This window comes from Macaca nemestrina, chromosome 7 (genome assembly GCF_043159975.1).
Source record: "Macaca nemestrina isolate mMacNem1 chromosome 7, mMacNem.hap1, whole genome shotgun sequence".
Classification (NCBI taxonomy): Eukaryota; Metazoa; Chordata; class Mammalia; order Primates; family Cercopithecidae; genus Macaca; species Macaca nemestrina.
In genome coordinates, this window is record NC_092131.1 from 134,467,981 (window position 1) to 134,482,944 (window position 14,964).

The window sequence follows — 14,964 nt, forward strand, 5'->3', positions numbered from 1 at the left end:
AGTAGCTGGGATTACAGGCGCGTGCCACCACGCCCGACTAATTTTTGTATTTTTAGTAGAGACAGGGTTTCACCATGTTGGTCAGGCTGGTCTCAAACTCCTGACCTTGTGATCTACCCACCTCGGCCTCCCAAAGTGCTAGGATTATAGGCGTGAGCCACTGCGCCGAGCAATTGCCAGAAATTTCTACACAAAACTGTACCAGAAAATTTTCCACAGAAATACAAAATTACCATTATCATAGTGGTAGTGGAAAAAGTTGCCAATGGATGCTAAGCTTTCTAGGTGGAATTTGATAAGCAATACACTATTGTGGTACTCTTGGAACATTTCTACAAAATATTACTAATCAATTACAAGGGAGGAAATAGTAATTTTTTTTTTTTTTTTTTTTTTGAGACAGAGTCTTGCTCTGTCACCCAGGTTGGACTGCAGTGGTGTGATCTTGGCTCACTGCAACCTCCACCTCCGGAGTTCAAGCAGTTCTCCTGCCTCAGCCTCCCGGGCAGCTGGGACTACAGGCACGTGCCACCATGCCCAGCTAATTTTTGTATTTTTAGTAGAGATGGGGTTTCACCATATTGGCCAGGCTGGTCTTGAACTCCTGACCTCATGATCCACCCACCTCGGCCACCCAAAGTGCTGGGATTACAGGCGTGAGTCACTGAGCCTGGCCAGAAATAGTAATTTTTATGGTGGAGAAACATGGCCAAAAATAAAAAGAGAGACAGGTAAGCCACAAATGACAATCTGAGAGAAGGTATTTACAAGATGCATAATAGTCAAAGAATGAGTTTCCAATATACAAAGAGCTCCAATAAATCAACATTTGTATTATAGTCCAATTTAAATGGGGCAAAAGACATGATTAGGCCATTAAGAAAAATACATAAATGGGCAAACAAACATATGAAGACGTGTGGATCTTCACTAATAATCAAATTCTGAATAAAACAAATTTTTTTTAACCTGTTAGACTGACAAAAAATGAGGGTTGATAATATGCCTGCCAGTTGCTTCAATGGCATCACAAGGCATGTCAATTAGAAAAAAAATTAAGGTGTTTTCTGAAGTGATACCACTTGCAAAATGGCTAGAAAATATGCCAGTGATTTGTAAATAATTTATTATATACAGAGAACAAACATACTTCTCTTGCTAATGTAGAAACACCCTTCGGTGTGGCCACTGAGAACTTCTTCCAATATTCTGTTGATAACTGTAACACAAATGGTTATATACTGAAGTATTTATGGGAAGGGACAAGGAGAATTCATAGTATGATACAATCAGATAATCTAGTATCTATCTATCCCATTCATCCAATGAATGTCTGAGCTCCTTCTTCAAAAGCCTTAACAACACCATCCGGCATTTGCTAGAACACCTCCATTGTTCATTCATTCATACAACAAATATTTACTGAATACCTACTTTGTGCCAGGACAGAAGTAAGTGCTGAGAATACAGTGGGGGAGCAAAAAGAAACACAGCACATCGCTTAAAAGAGCTTACAATTGACAGGAGGAGAAAAAATATTAATCAGATAGTCATGTAAATAAGTTTAAAGTTGTAACTGAGATAAGTGGTACGAGGAATGCTCACACACAACTACACAATGATATGAAAACCTAAAAAAGGGGAATTTGACTTTGTCAGGAAGGTCAGGAAGGGCTCCAATGAATGTGGCTTGAGCTGAAATGTGATGGCTGGAAAAGTGGCTAACTAGGTCAAAAGAAAAGGCAAGAGCATTTAAGGTGGAGGAGTAGCATGCGTAAAGGCCCTGTGGTAGAGGGAATATCATGAGTAAGAGGGAATGAGACAGGGTGTGTGGGTGGACCAGACCAAAACAGAGGGCAAGTTAGGGTGAGACAAGACTGGCCAGGTACATGGAACCGGCCAGGTACATGGAACCAGCCAAGTGAAGGGTGGGACCTGTCAGCCAGAAGCCCAGAAGGGTGGTGAGCCCAAGGAAGGACCAGCATCGTGTTTGGAGAAGATCCTTTTGACTGCTGTGTGCAAGTTTCCTTATACCAAATTCAAATAAATAAAAGCCACAAGTCAACTGTCCCCATAGTTCCATCCTTCCTATTGTCCCAGGGACCACAGTTTTAGCTTTCTCTTTCTCACTCTCCTTCTTTCTTTTTCTTTTCTTTTTTTTTTTTTTTTTTTTTTGTTGTTGTTTTTTGAGATAAAATCTCGCTCTGTCACCCAGGCTAGAGTGCAGTGGCATGACCTCAAGCAATCCACCCGCCTGGGTCTCCCAAAGTGCTGGTATTATAGGCATGAGCTGCCGTGCTCAGCCTTTTTTTCTTTTTCTTTTTTTTGAGACAGGTTCTTACTCTGTCACCCAGACTGGAGTGCAGTGATGCAATCCTGGCTCACTGCAGTGGAGGTGGGAGGTTGAGACTACGGTGACTTGGGATCACGTGATCCTCCCACTCAGCCTCCTGAATAGCTGGAACTACAGGTACCTGCCACTACACCTGGCTAATTTTTTGTATTTTTTCTAGACATGGGGTCCCATTATGTTGCTCAGGCTGGTCCTGAACTCCTGGGGTCAAGTGATCCGCCTGCCTTGGCCTCCCAAAGTGCTGGGATTACAGGCATGAGCCACTACACCCAGCCAATCTTTCCTTCTTACGACAAATATTTGGGGAGGGCAGCCTCCCCTGGCTCTCCTCCCCCTGCATCCCTGCCATCCAGATTTCCCCAGGGAGCATTGTTTCTGTCCTGCCTCCACCACAGGGAGAGTTCTGAATGACCTTCAGTTTGTCCTTTTCCCTGTCAATGTACAGGCCTGAGAACAGAATGTAAAACCAATGGAGGGCCCAGGAAGGCAAATGGAAAATGATCATTGAACAAGCTGAAATCTGCCAAAAAACATAAACTCTCACTTTGAAACCATCATCTGACTGAAATGGAGAACTGTAAAACCGAGAATAATGATCCTAAAACAACTAAAGTATATGTACAATGCGGATGACCAGAGGATATCGAGAGAGGGAGGCCAGGAGGTCATTTCGCCCTTTAGACAGAGGTCTGGACACGCAGCACTAAGAGAGGAGCCACTGGTCATTTTAAAACACGAGTCCTGTGAAAGAGTAGTGAACTTGAACATTATACTTTTAGGCGGGAAAAGCAAAGTGAAAAAGGTTAAAGATGATTTTTCCTGAATATTATATCTCAGCACCATACCTATGCACATGAAGAATCTCACAAATGGAATATTAAATAAAAGCATAAAGTAAAATAATAATAGATAGAATGTTATGATCTACAAAATGCTTAAAAACATGCAAAATAAAACTCTACATTATTTTCGCATGTATCCATGTGTGGTGGAAGCACAGAGATATGAAAGGGAATCAAAACCCCAGGCATAAGACAGGAGCTTCCTCCTGGCCTCTAGGAGGAGAGCCATGTGTTTGGCAAGGAGCGCACAGGGCTGCAGGTGGCATTGACACCACTTTTGTTTCTTAAGCTGAGCAGGGGCACATGATATTGATTATATTATTATTTATATTTCTGAAGTATCTCTCAATATGTTTTTTAAAGAAAAAAAGAGAAAAATGAGACAATCTAAGTTGTGGGTGAACTACTGATAAGAAAAGGAACAGAAATGTGAACTCTTAACTCCTTTCTAGTGGTTGATTTTCTATTTAAAACAGGCTCTAGACAGGTTCCACTCCCTGGATGGCATGAAATAGTTTCCTGATACATAGGCATCACACTAATGGACAGAATTGAGGGCCTAATCAACAGAGCTGTGAACTGTGAGGGATGCTTCAGTCACTCTTTTCTTTTTTTTTTTTTTGAGATGGAGTTTCACTCTGTCACCCAGGCTGGAATGTCACTCTGTCACCCAGGCGTGATCTCGGCTCATTGCAACCTCTGCCTCCCGGGTGCAAGTGATTCTCCTGCCTCAGCCTCCCAAGTAGCTGGAATTACAGGTGCGTACCACCAGGCCCAGCTAATTTTTGTATCTTTAGTAGAGACAGGGTTTCTCACTGTTGCCTATGCTGCTCTCAAACTTCTGAGCTCAAGGGATCTGCCCACCTTGGCCTCCCAAAGTGCTGGGATTACAGGTGTTAAGCCACTGCGCCTGGCCTCAGTCACTCTTTAACTCCAACTGTACCTGAATGAGACAACCCTGGCCCTGTATTTCCGGACATAAAGCCTGGTCTCACTTGGATTTGCCTGGACCATGCAGGTGTTGAATTTAGAGCGAGCTCATCAGAGAATCAGTGCATTTGAGAAGAGCCTTCGTATTCCCTGTTGCACTGGTGTGTAGGGTGCAGAGTCATTACAGATTTCAGCATTTCGAGTGGCATCCATTCAACTTACCTGCTGTTCCAAGGTGCTTGGATCAATAAAAGTCACCAGATCTATGGAAAAGTAACCAACCACATCTCTCATTTTGCAGGCTTTTCCAATTTGGAGGCACAAATAAGTGAGAACTTGGGGATCCACTGAGGTCTGAGGCACGGTGGTACCAGAGGAGATGAAGGGGCTGTCGGCATGAAGCTGGTCCCCTGTTGACAGCACGCTGATTTTCCCGTTGGGCTCTATCAGCATGTCCACTGTCAGGTTGGTGATGCTGTCTGCAGGTGGGAATGCTTCGATCACACCCCCTGGTGGGAAAAACGTGGAGCAGGTGAAAGGACACATTCATTTTGTTTGACTTGGGCTCAGATTCTGCATCTGCCATGTCTTGAGAGACTTTGGGCAAGTAGCTTACATTCTCTGAACTTATTTTTCTTTATCTGTAATATGGGCATAATAAAGCCTACCTCTTTAGATTGTTGTGAATCTTAGAGATACTGTATCTATCTATAGTATTTAGCCCAATGCTTGGTATATTGTAGGGCTCAGTGAATGGTAGTTTTGATTCTGATTATAATTTGAAGACACCGTGAGGATCACTGGGTCTATGCCCACTCATAAACAGTGAACCCAAGGATTATGATCAAATCCCTCATGGGGAATTAACTGCCCATCGTCCGCAGTTGGCATCTTGATGACCAGTGTGCTCTTTTGCGTAAATTTCACTGCTTTTTGAAGGTTTGACGGGTTTAGGCTTTTTGCGGGCAGAGAGAGCATTGACCATCATGTCAGCCAAAGGACTTCTATATAAAGTCAGTTATAAAACGTTTTTAAAAACATAGAACCAAGAGATATTGCCGTGTTTGAAGAACGCATGTGCTCTCTCTGCTGATAATGAGAGCTTTATAATTTATTACATTTTACCTTTTTCTTTGAATGCCAAAAATCACAGAGGCAAGTCTGATGTTCAAGCACCGCAACAACATTTTTCTGGCTAATTTGTGGCCTATCTCAGTGGTGTCCACAAAAATTACATAGCCCCAATCTTCTGTTTTTAGGCCCAACTTACAAATGTTACTGTATATGTCCTCTTTGTAGAGAAAAAATTTAAGATATTACTTGTAAACAGTTAGATAATTTAAAAGTAAAAACAACAAAGTGTTCCATAGATAGGGTGCCGTCTAGAACCTGAGAGCACTAAGAGAAACTTGGCCTGTATTTTACAAATTTGCTGGGGGCTGGGAGAAGTGTGACCTCTGCCTATAGGTGTAAGCGAACAGCATACAAATAAAAAAATGAGCAGTTTTCAAATGCAGTCATCTGTTACTTCATCCCAAAAGCACTTTCCTTAAGTGTCTATAAATCTGGTCAGAGGTAGTCCTAACAAACACCAAGTTTCAAAAGGAAAATCAAGTTTGGAGGGTACATATTCAAACCCTAATTTTTCTATTTGGTTTGAGACATTCTTTTCTTCAAACGAGGCCTAGTCGTGTGTGCTATACCTAAACATCAGTTGCTGGGGATTTAGCAAGGTAAATGCAGCAAAACAACAATGACAAAAATGTACAAAAGTAAAAAACCTAGTGAGTCTCTGTGCTTTGGTTAACTTCGTGGCTTTAGCTGTCACCTATGTTTTGAAAGGTAGTACTTCCGTGGAAACACACTATCATTCATAAGTTACAAGATTACTTGGGTATTTTATTTCAAAGTAGCTTAGTTGTACTATCTTCTCAGCATCATGACCATAACCTTTTCACTGTTATTTTCTTCCACTCAGAGCAATTAATTCCTCTTCTGAAAAAGGTATTGCCACAAAGTGAGACCCTGTCTCTACAAAAAAAATTGTAAATTGTAAACAATAAATTAGCTGGGCATGGTGGTGTGCGCCTGTAGTCCCAGCTACTCAGAAGGCTGAGATGGGAGTATTGCCTGAGCCTGGGAGGTCGAGGCTTCACTGAGCTATAATTGTGCCACTGCACTCCAGTCTGGGTGACAGAGTGAGACCCTATCTCAAAAGATAAAAATGAAAATGAAAAAGTATTGCTTTTGACATAATCCTATGACAATTTAGAAATCAAATCCCTAGCACATTTTGTGGCCATAAGCACACTGGAGAAAACATAAATGGAATGAAACAGGCAATGGTGGAAGCTGGAGGGAGGGAGATGGTGACCTTAGAGTCGGGAAACCTGGGAGACACCCTGGCTCAGTTGGGGACCATTGATACAGGGCCTGCCGTATGCACTGGGTTGACAGAAAGGCAGAAGCTTTGAAAACACATAACTTTCAAGACCTAGGTTTTTAAATGTGCTAAAATTGAAGGATATAACTTTGTGTTCCATTTACCACTTATTTGTTGTGTGATTTTGCCCAAGTCCCCTCCTATCTCTGAGCTTCAGTCTCTTCATGAAGAAAATTAAGTTAATAAAGCTTGTACTGCTCTCCATAAATAAGCATGGCTGAGAAAGCAGGATAAAGATGAACAGGAGGTGGAGGTGAAGCTTTAGCTTGTGGTTATACAGCTCAGATGAGATAGTTGCTGGGAAAGCCTTTCTCATCTACAAAGCTCACGTGAAAAGAAATAGTTTAGAGGCAGGCTTTTGCAGGCAGATGCTTGAAGATCTGGAAATTTCCTAACACCCTGACCTGGACGGGCCTGGAGATCATCATGGTCTTCCCCCCATAACTTAAAAACAAAAACAAAACAAAACAAAAAAACCCACCTCATCAGGCTGAGTGCAGTGGTTCACGCCTGTAATCCCAGCACTTTGGGAGGCCGAGGCAGGTAGATCACCTGAGGTCAGGAGTTCGAGACCAGCCTGGCCAACATGGTGAAATCCTGTCTCTACTAAAAATACAAAAATTAGCCGGGCATGGTGGCGTGCACCTGTAATCTCAGTTACTCAGGAGGCTGAGGTAGGAGAATCGCTTGAACCCAGGAGGCGGAGGTTGCAGTGAGCCGAGATGGTGCCACTGCATCCCAGTCTGGGCAACAAGAGTGAAACTCCATCTCAAAAAAAAAAAAAAGAAAGAAAAAAGAAAAAACACCTTATTATTGATTTTGTGTGTGTGTGTGTGTGTGTGTGTGTGTGTGTGTGTGTGGTAGCCACTTGATTTTCTTCCATTTATGCATGGGGTTGACTTTCCTTACTTTGACTTGTCTATCAGTGGGTACATGTGGAAATTTATAGAATCACAACATTTTAGAGTTGAAAGGGCATTGGAAGTTGTCTAGCACAACTGTCCCCTGCAAAGAATCTCTTTTCTGCAATCTTGTTAGATGGCTGCCATTCAATCCCTTGCTTAAATAATTCATTAACAGGGTGCCCAATACACCCTGCCCAGCCAGTATATTCCAACAACCAACAGATCTGTCCTTTCATACACTCTCATACATTGAGCTATGATATGCCCTGATAAATGTAACCACTGGCTCTGCTCAAGACTCCTGGAGCAGCACAGAGGTCGCTTTTCATGGGCTCTTCTATGTGTTAGCAGAGTGACTTGGGGTTAATCTTTCGTACTTCAGCTTCCCACCTCTATAAAATGAGGGTGATAATGGTGCCCACCTCATAGGATGGTTAGGAAGCTTCAATAAGTTAACGTAGATATACTTAGAAGAGTGCCTGGCCCATGATAAGCACTGTCTAAGCTCACTGTTTTATCATCACTGTGCTATTATCATCACTGGGCTATTGCTGCTGCTGTTATCATCTGACATGACATTATCTTATCATTATTGACTATTGCTGAGATTATTATTATCACTTGATAGCAGTGGGAAGATGCCTTCTGTGGCCTGTTATACTAACCCTCTCTTCTTGTGCATGTGGGTAAGCATATAATATGTCTTGCACTGTAACCTCCTAGAGAGTGAGGGCCGTCGCATGGGTGTGCCTCTGTGTGGCACCCTCACAGGGACCTCTGAGACGGCAGACAGGCATCATTCACTCCATTCATTCCCCCATTCATGGACCACCCAATGTTGTTAGGAAATGAGGATGAAGTAGGAGGAGGAAGATGAAAGGAATGGAGGCTCGCTTTGTTCCTGAACTCTAGCAAACCCTTGATTGGAAATGTTATATTCACAACTGGAAGCGAGACCATTTCTGCTCTCCTAGAAAACAGGAGGAGAAACTAACACTTATTAAAGATGATTTTGTGTAAGGTTCTGTGGTAGAAACTTTCATATCTGTATTTCATTGAATCCACCCAATGACCCTGTAAGGTAAATAAGTGAGGAAACCAGGCCTTGGTGGGTTTAAGAACCTTGCTCAAAGTCATGGATGGGATCCAGACCCAGGCAATCTGATTCCAAAGCCCACCTCTCAGGAGAAGTTTGTGGTGTAAAAACAGGCCCAGAATCTTGAGCTCCCCATGCCATGCTTGGCATGCTAGGTTCCTATTTACTTAAGAGGCTGGGTGTAAGATAAATATTTAGGCAACATTTGAAAAAGAAAACCATAGGAGCACTTTTCTAAACCAACACAGGAGATGCAAAGTATTGAAATTGGCCCCAGTTGACCCAAAACTAGAATCCAAAGTTGTGTAGACTAATCCTCAATAGAAACTTTACAGTCTTATTTACCTTGACTGAGAAATGTTTGGAGGAATTTCCTCCACGTCGGGAACCGTTTCTCATTGACTGGCTGTGCGTGCTGTGCTAAAATGCCCGCCAGCTCCTCGGAGATCTTCACCAAAGCTGGCTCCTGCAGAAACAAATTAAATAGAACCACAAGCAATTTTACTACAGAAATGAAAACTGCTTGTGGAGTGATTAAAAACCAGGCCTCCAACAGGCAAAAAAAATGTGGTTACTGTTTACCCAGAGTCAGAAAGCCATTTTGAAAATGTTCTCTCTTTTTTCAGCCATTTCAGTTTTCATATTTCAAAAGTGATTTGGCCTCCCTAAAAACTCTTCATTGTTCCTGTTGTCTCTGAAAGGCACCCTTCTTTCTGGGCATCAGGAAACCAAGTTTCAGACCCACTGCAGGTGGCAGCCTGACCAGCAGAGTGTCCTTGGGCAATATCTTTTCTCGCTCTGGGCCTCAGTTTCCTTTTATATAAAATGTGGAGTTAATTGTTTTTGTTTTTGTTTTTCTCTTTCTTATTTTTTTTTTTTTTTTGAGACAGTTTTGCTCTTGTTGCCCAGGCTGGAGTGCAATGGCACAATCTCGGCTCAGCGCAACCTCCGCCTCCCGGGTTCAAGCGATTCTCCCGCCTCAGCCTCCCCAGTAGCTGGAATTACAGGCATGCACCACCACGCCCAGCTAATTTTATATTTTTAGTAGAGACAGGGTTTCTCCATGTTGGTCAGGCTGGTCTCAAACTCCTGACCTCAGGTGATCCGCCCGCCTCAGCCTCCCAAAGTGTTGGGATTATAGGCGTGAGCCACTGCACCCAGCCACCTCCATATATATTTTTAATTTTTCTTTTAAATTTTTTTGAGACAGGGCCTTGCTCTGTCACCCAGGCTAGAGTACAGTAGTGTGATCATAGCTCACTGCAGCCTCAGTCTCCTGGGCTCCAATGATCCTCCTGCCTTAGCCTCCCAATTGGCTGGGACTACGTGTACACACCACCATGCACGGCTAATTAAAAAATATATTTGTAGAGATGGGTCTGTGTTGTCCAGGCTGGTATCAAACTCCTGGTCTCAAGCAGTCCTCCTCCCTCAGCCTCCTAAAGTGCTGGATTACAGCTATGAGCTACAGTGCCCAGTCATCTTCCATCTCTTTAATCTGTGCCATTTTCCCCTTGTCGGTGGATGTCTGCATCCTACAACTTCATCATCAAAGCCTTAAACTATGGCTGAAGCTGTAAAGGTGGGATTTTAGGTAGGGATGGGTTGGAAGAGTTAGGTGGGAAGGAGTGTTGGGGCCAGCCTCAGTTTGCCTGAAATCTCCCCTAGGTCACAGTCTCATCTGCCTGGATGTGAGGCTGGCCCCATACCATTTGTAAAACAACCCAAAGACTAAAGAGCCTCCTGTCAAAATGAAATCAGTATGGAATCCTCAGTGAATAAGAAGTCTGGCTTTTGATATAAAAAGCCTTGGTTTGCCAGGACAATTTTTTTTAGATGTCCTAAGTTGCGATACTCTTCCTCTTAGACTGTCTAAACTTTTTCAAATAAAAGCCACCTCTTCAGATTTTATTTCTGCCAGAAGTGAGGCAGGGTACTGGACCAAAACTCACATGACAGACACTATTCATACTCAGAATAAGGAGCACTGACAAGAGAAACTCAGATTTACTTTAGGTTGCGGGGGAACTTCTGAATCTGAGTGACGGTGCAGTAATTTGGAGGGATCAGCTTTGGGTGTGGGATTGGAATCTTAGAAATCACACACACTGATTTCCAATTTCCCTACCATTAAAAAGTGATTGTCCTCTATGCACTGCCTGCCCCAACTCCTTGGAACAGCTGGCTGATTCTAGGTCCAGTGCCTACTGACAAACCACAGCAGAAGACTAAACATCTGACACTATGCTCTCAGCAGGTTCAAAAAATCTGAATAACTTCCGAAATATCCAGAAAATCTTGGTGGGAGAGTTTCATTAGTTAGCTTAGTAAGTGCTTGACATACAAAACAGAACCTCCCTGAAAGGCGGAGAGTGCCCTGGCTCACACTCAGCTCAGGACGACTCCCTGCAGAGTGGGAGGAGGTCTGTGAAGAAGGGCTGGGGAAGCGCTCATGCAGAGAGCTCTGCCTTGTGATGCAGAAGCAAGGAAACTGCTGTCAAAGCAATGGGCCTTTTCCCTCCTTCACATCCTATACACGGTGCACATTTTCTCTGATCTTTACTGTGAATTACCTGATCGCCCCAAAGCCCTGCATCTAAATTTTAAACAAGCATGCGAAATGCGCAGCTCCAGCAACCCGGACTCCTTTGTTCCTTCTCTGAACAGTCTCCAAAATCCATCTTTCTTTTTACACTTGTTTCAGTTAAAACCATTCCATTTTATCTCTGATTCATGAAGTGCCCCAAAGCTGGGACAATGAAACACAGCGTTAGAATCCCACTCTTCTCTGGAAAATGGAATGGCAAGGAAAGGAAGTCTCACAGCCCAGGCCCTCTGTCAGGAAAGTGGGAATTTCTTTGTTCTGCCTTGATTAAATGGCTTTTTCTGCCCTACTGCTGGGGAACGTGAAATCATCTACCAGTTACACACTATCTGGCCATTCATACCAAGGCAGTCCAAAGAGAAATCGTTCACTCATCTATACAGCAAAAATTACAGAATGTCAGGCCTTTTAAGCAACTGGACTAGACAAAAAGTGTTTATAAGTATATAATTTTTTTTTTTTTTTTTGGTGTTGGGGAGAGAGGGAGAAAAGGCAGTGAAGGAGTAGGTAAAAGCCTTGCCACGTAAATCTTGAAAGATGTCCTTCAGCTTGAGGATCAAGTCCAAACTCCTCAACACGACAGATGAGGAAGGTCCTCTGTGATATGGCCTCTGACTCCTAATGCGGCCTCACTTTCCTGCCCAGCCCCCAGCCTCCCCTGAACCTGCCCTCCTCTGCCTCCCTTCTTCCTCTTCCTCCCCTTGCTGACTCCTCCTCATCCTTCCTGAGGTGGTTCCAGCCACATCTCCTCCAGGAAGCCTTCTCTCCCACCCTAGTTGGGAGAGAAAGCTTTCTCCCTGCTCTCCAGCTCTCTCTGGGCTGCTTAATGGCATGGGCACCGGCTTTGAGGTCAGTCTCCCAGTCCCTAGCACAGGGAACACTAAATGTCTGTGGAATGAGTCACAGTGCTAGTAAACATAGGATGTAGTCCTTAAAGCTGAAGTTACAGAATAAGATAAAACGTGAAACCTCTCAATGGGCTCCTCCTTGCTGCTCAGGAAGCAGCTGGAGGGAAGGCTGCTTAAGAACCACAGACTCTTCCTGGGCAGACTTTATGGGATTCCCTGCCTCTGAAGGGCATCGGGAAGATAAATGAGGTCGCATTTATGAAGTGTCACCTCAGATGCAACATACTATGTGAGGGCCAATAAGTAACTCATCAGCCTGCTGCTTGCGTGTGGCATCTGGACACTGTGCCAGGCTTCTGCCAACACCTCTGCTCACAAAGCCAGCCATTCTGCTTTGACGCTTGGAGTTTTCACTGTGCACAAAGCCACAGTAAGGGGCTAAATTTCCTAGAGGAAAGTCAGCTGCTGGGATCTGGAGGAGTAATCGTGTCCCACCATGAGAGGTCCACAGCTAAAGGCACTGGCGGGGTGACATTCAATAGGGGTGCTGGGGCACACAGAGGCAGCGTGGGGCCATGATTCATTCTCTAAGAAAAAGGCATGGAGAGGAATCATGCGAGGTAAGAGGAGGGGGTATTAACTGTTTAATTTATTTCTTTATTTTGAAAGTGTCTGACGGGAAAAACAAGGATTATACTAAGAATGGCCTCAGCACCAACGGAAATTGTCTTCCCATCTCTACAAAACAAACCAAAAAAATACAGCAGGACCTGCAGCTCATATATTCAAGTAAGGTCAGAAAAATGACATTCTTGGTGAAAGCTTCATTTTATTTTATCCCCCCCGCAACAAAACAACCTTTTACAGTCTGGTTTCTGCTGGTACTCAGAAGCTGCTTGTGAACTGGTGGGTTAGGCGAGAGTTCAAATCCAGGAGCAAAGGACTCCATCGCAGCAGTGGTTTAACAAGCTAAGAACACCCTTTTCCCAAGAAGCAACAAGGTCCCAACGGCCACAAAGGGTCTATCAATGTCAGATGCAAGCTCTCAGTTTTTGGGGGGCTTTCTGCTCTCGAGTTTTTATCATTTTGCATAGTTCAAACATAATGCCACAACTTTAAGGGCAGATGCTGGTAAGGGAAGATCTGTAGCTCTTCAAGTTTATTCTGTTCAAAACAAACTTATGTATATATACACACACACACACACACACACACACACACACACACACCCCTTCCATAACAGACAAACACTCCAATTCATGTGAATCATTAGAATAGTATTTGTAAAATACTTTCTCTTGTCACAGGTTCACATTCATGATCTCATTCGGTCCTTTCAGCAACACTCTGTGGTAGCCACTGCCATGCTATTTCTCTTGCTTTAAAATGGGAAGCTGAGGGACTTTAAGAGGCTTGTGTAAGATCATCACTCAGTGAGTTGTAATGTTCAACAAATGGTTAAAGACAGAAAATAAGAGTGTTAGGGGAACCATTTCTAGCTTGCCTTCCTCCTCCCTTTTCTACCTTCCCAAAGTGTATATATATTGAGTATCTGTTATAAGCCAGCAACAGGGGCACATCTTTATCTTAAAAACTTGTGAAATGAGGCCGGGCACGGTGGCTCATGCCTGTAATCCCAGCACTTTGGGAGGCTGAGGTGGGCGGATCACTTGAGGTCAGGAGTGCACGCCCAGTTTGACTAGCATGGTGAAACTCTGTCTCTACTAAAAATACAAAAATTAGCTGGGCATGGTGGTGGGCACCTGTAATCCCAGCTATTTGGGAGGCTGAGGCAGGAGAATTGCTTGAATCCAGGAGGCAGAGGTTGCAGTAAATTGAGATCGCGTCATTGCACTCCAGCCTGGGCAACAAGGGCAAAACTCTGCCTCTAAAACAAACAAACAAACAAAAAACCTTTTGAAATGAGTAGTTAGGAAGTTTTTTTGCTTTGCATTGAGTAATTGAGTAATACCAAGGTGATGGACGATGGATGACCACATCAGTGTTTCAGAGAGTCTATTATCCATTTTGAACAGATCATTTAGAGCTAATGACTTGGGAAGTGTGGAAAGAAAAATATATACCTTGTAGGTAATAAACAAGTGCTAGAAAAAAATACACTTTTGAAAAAAGTCAGAATTCCAGATTTTCATTCCATCATGATTGCACTGGCTCTGGGAATGCAATTAGCTGCTAGTTTTGTGGGGCTGATAGCTCTAGGGTAATTCCCATAAGAAGAAACTTCAGCCCCATCTTTGCCACTGTACAGGCTTGCCTCCACTTTTTCCAGTGCCCACATTTACCTCTCAGAGTGCATCAACAATTGTCAGGACCTTGGAAGGTTCCAAGACATCTGCAGAAGGCATGGGGCTCCACCAGCCTGGCCGATGCACCCCAGAGATCCTTGTCTACCAAGTATGTACCTTGCCTCTTGCTCTCTCTTTTTCTATCAAGAAAGTGTAAATTTGAAGGAAGAGATGTCTGAATGAATGAGATTCAGGATATCTTAGGGGAAGCAGGTAAACTATCCACTGCACTCAATGACTAAAGCTTAATACTGCACTCAATGACTAAAGCTACTTCAAACTCTAGCGTTAGCTTCCCCAACCAAGTAAATTCCAAGAGTGCCTCTCTGTGTGTGTGTGTATTACACACACATACACACATACAGACACACATTGGTGTAAATGGGTCATGTGCCAATCTGCAGTGGTGAATTAATAACTTTTTGGTTAATCACCTCAAATCTCCCATATCAGACACTGATGGCGTTCAAAAGAAAATCAAGGGACCTGCCTACATGGTTCTGCTTTCTAGATGCTTCTGACATCCCTAGATGGAGGATTAGAGAGTGAAAAGGGCAAGACAATGACCTGAAAAAGTAAGCAAGACTGTCAGTGTTGAAAGGAGCCATGTGGACTATCTAGGACAAATGCCTCATG

At 43.5% G+C, this 14,964-nt stretch overlaps 1 protein-coding gene across 11 annotated transcripts in view; it reads right to left on the bottom strand.

Annotated features, from left to right (window-relative positions):
* The window catches only part of LOC105488099 (IQ motif containing H), a 257,039-nt gene that overhangs the window by 71,269 nt on the left and 170,806 nt on the right, over positions 1 to 14,964 (bottom strand). For 6 of the 11 annotated variants that reach the window (XM_071101154.1, XM_071101151.1, XM_071101148.1 and 3 more), the window contains 3 exons: positions 8,915 to 9,035; positions 4,348 to 4,634; positions 1,151 to 1,219 (listed from right to left, as the gene is read on the bottom strand). In XM_071101154.1, coding sequence (XP_070957255.1) covers positions 1,151 to 1,219; positions 4,348 to 4,634; positions 8,915 to 9,035 — 477 coding nt within the window. The remainder of the gene's footprint in view (positions 1 to 1,150; positions 1,220 to 4,347; positions 4,635 to 8,914; positions 9,036 to 14,964) is intronic. The other 5 variants (XM_071101152.1, XM_071101156.1, XM_071101155.1 and 2 more) reach the window with 1 other exon arrangement.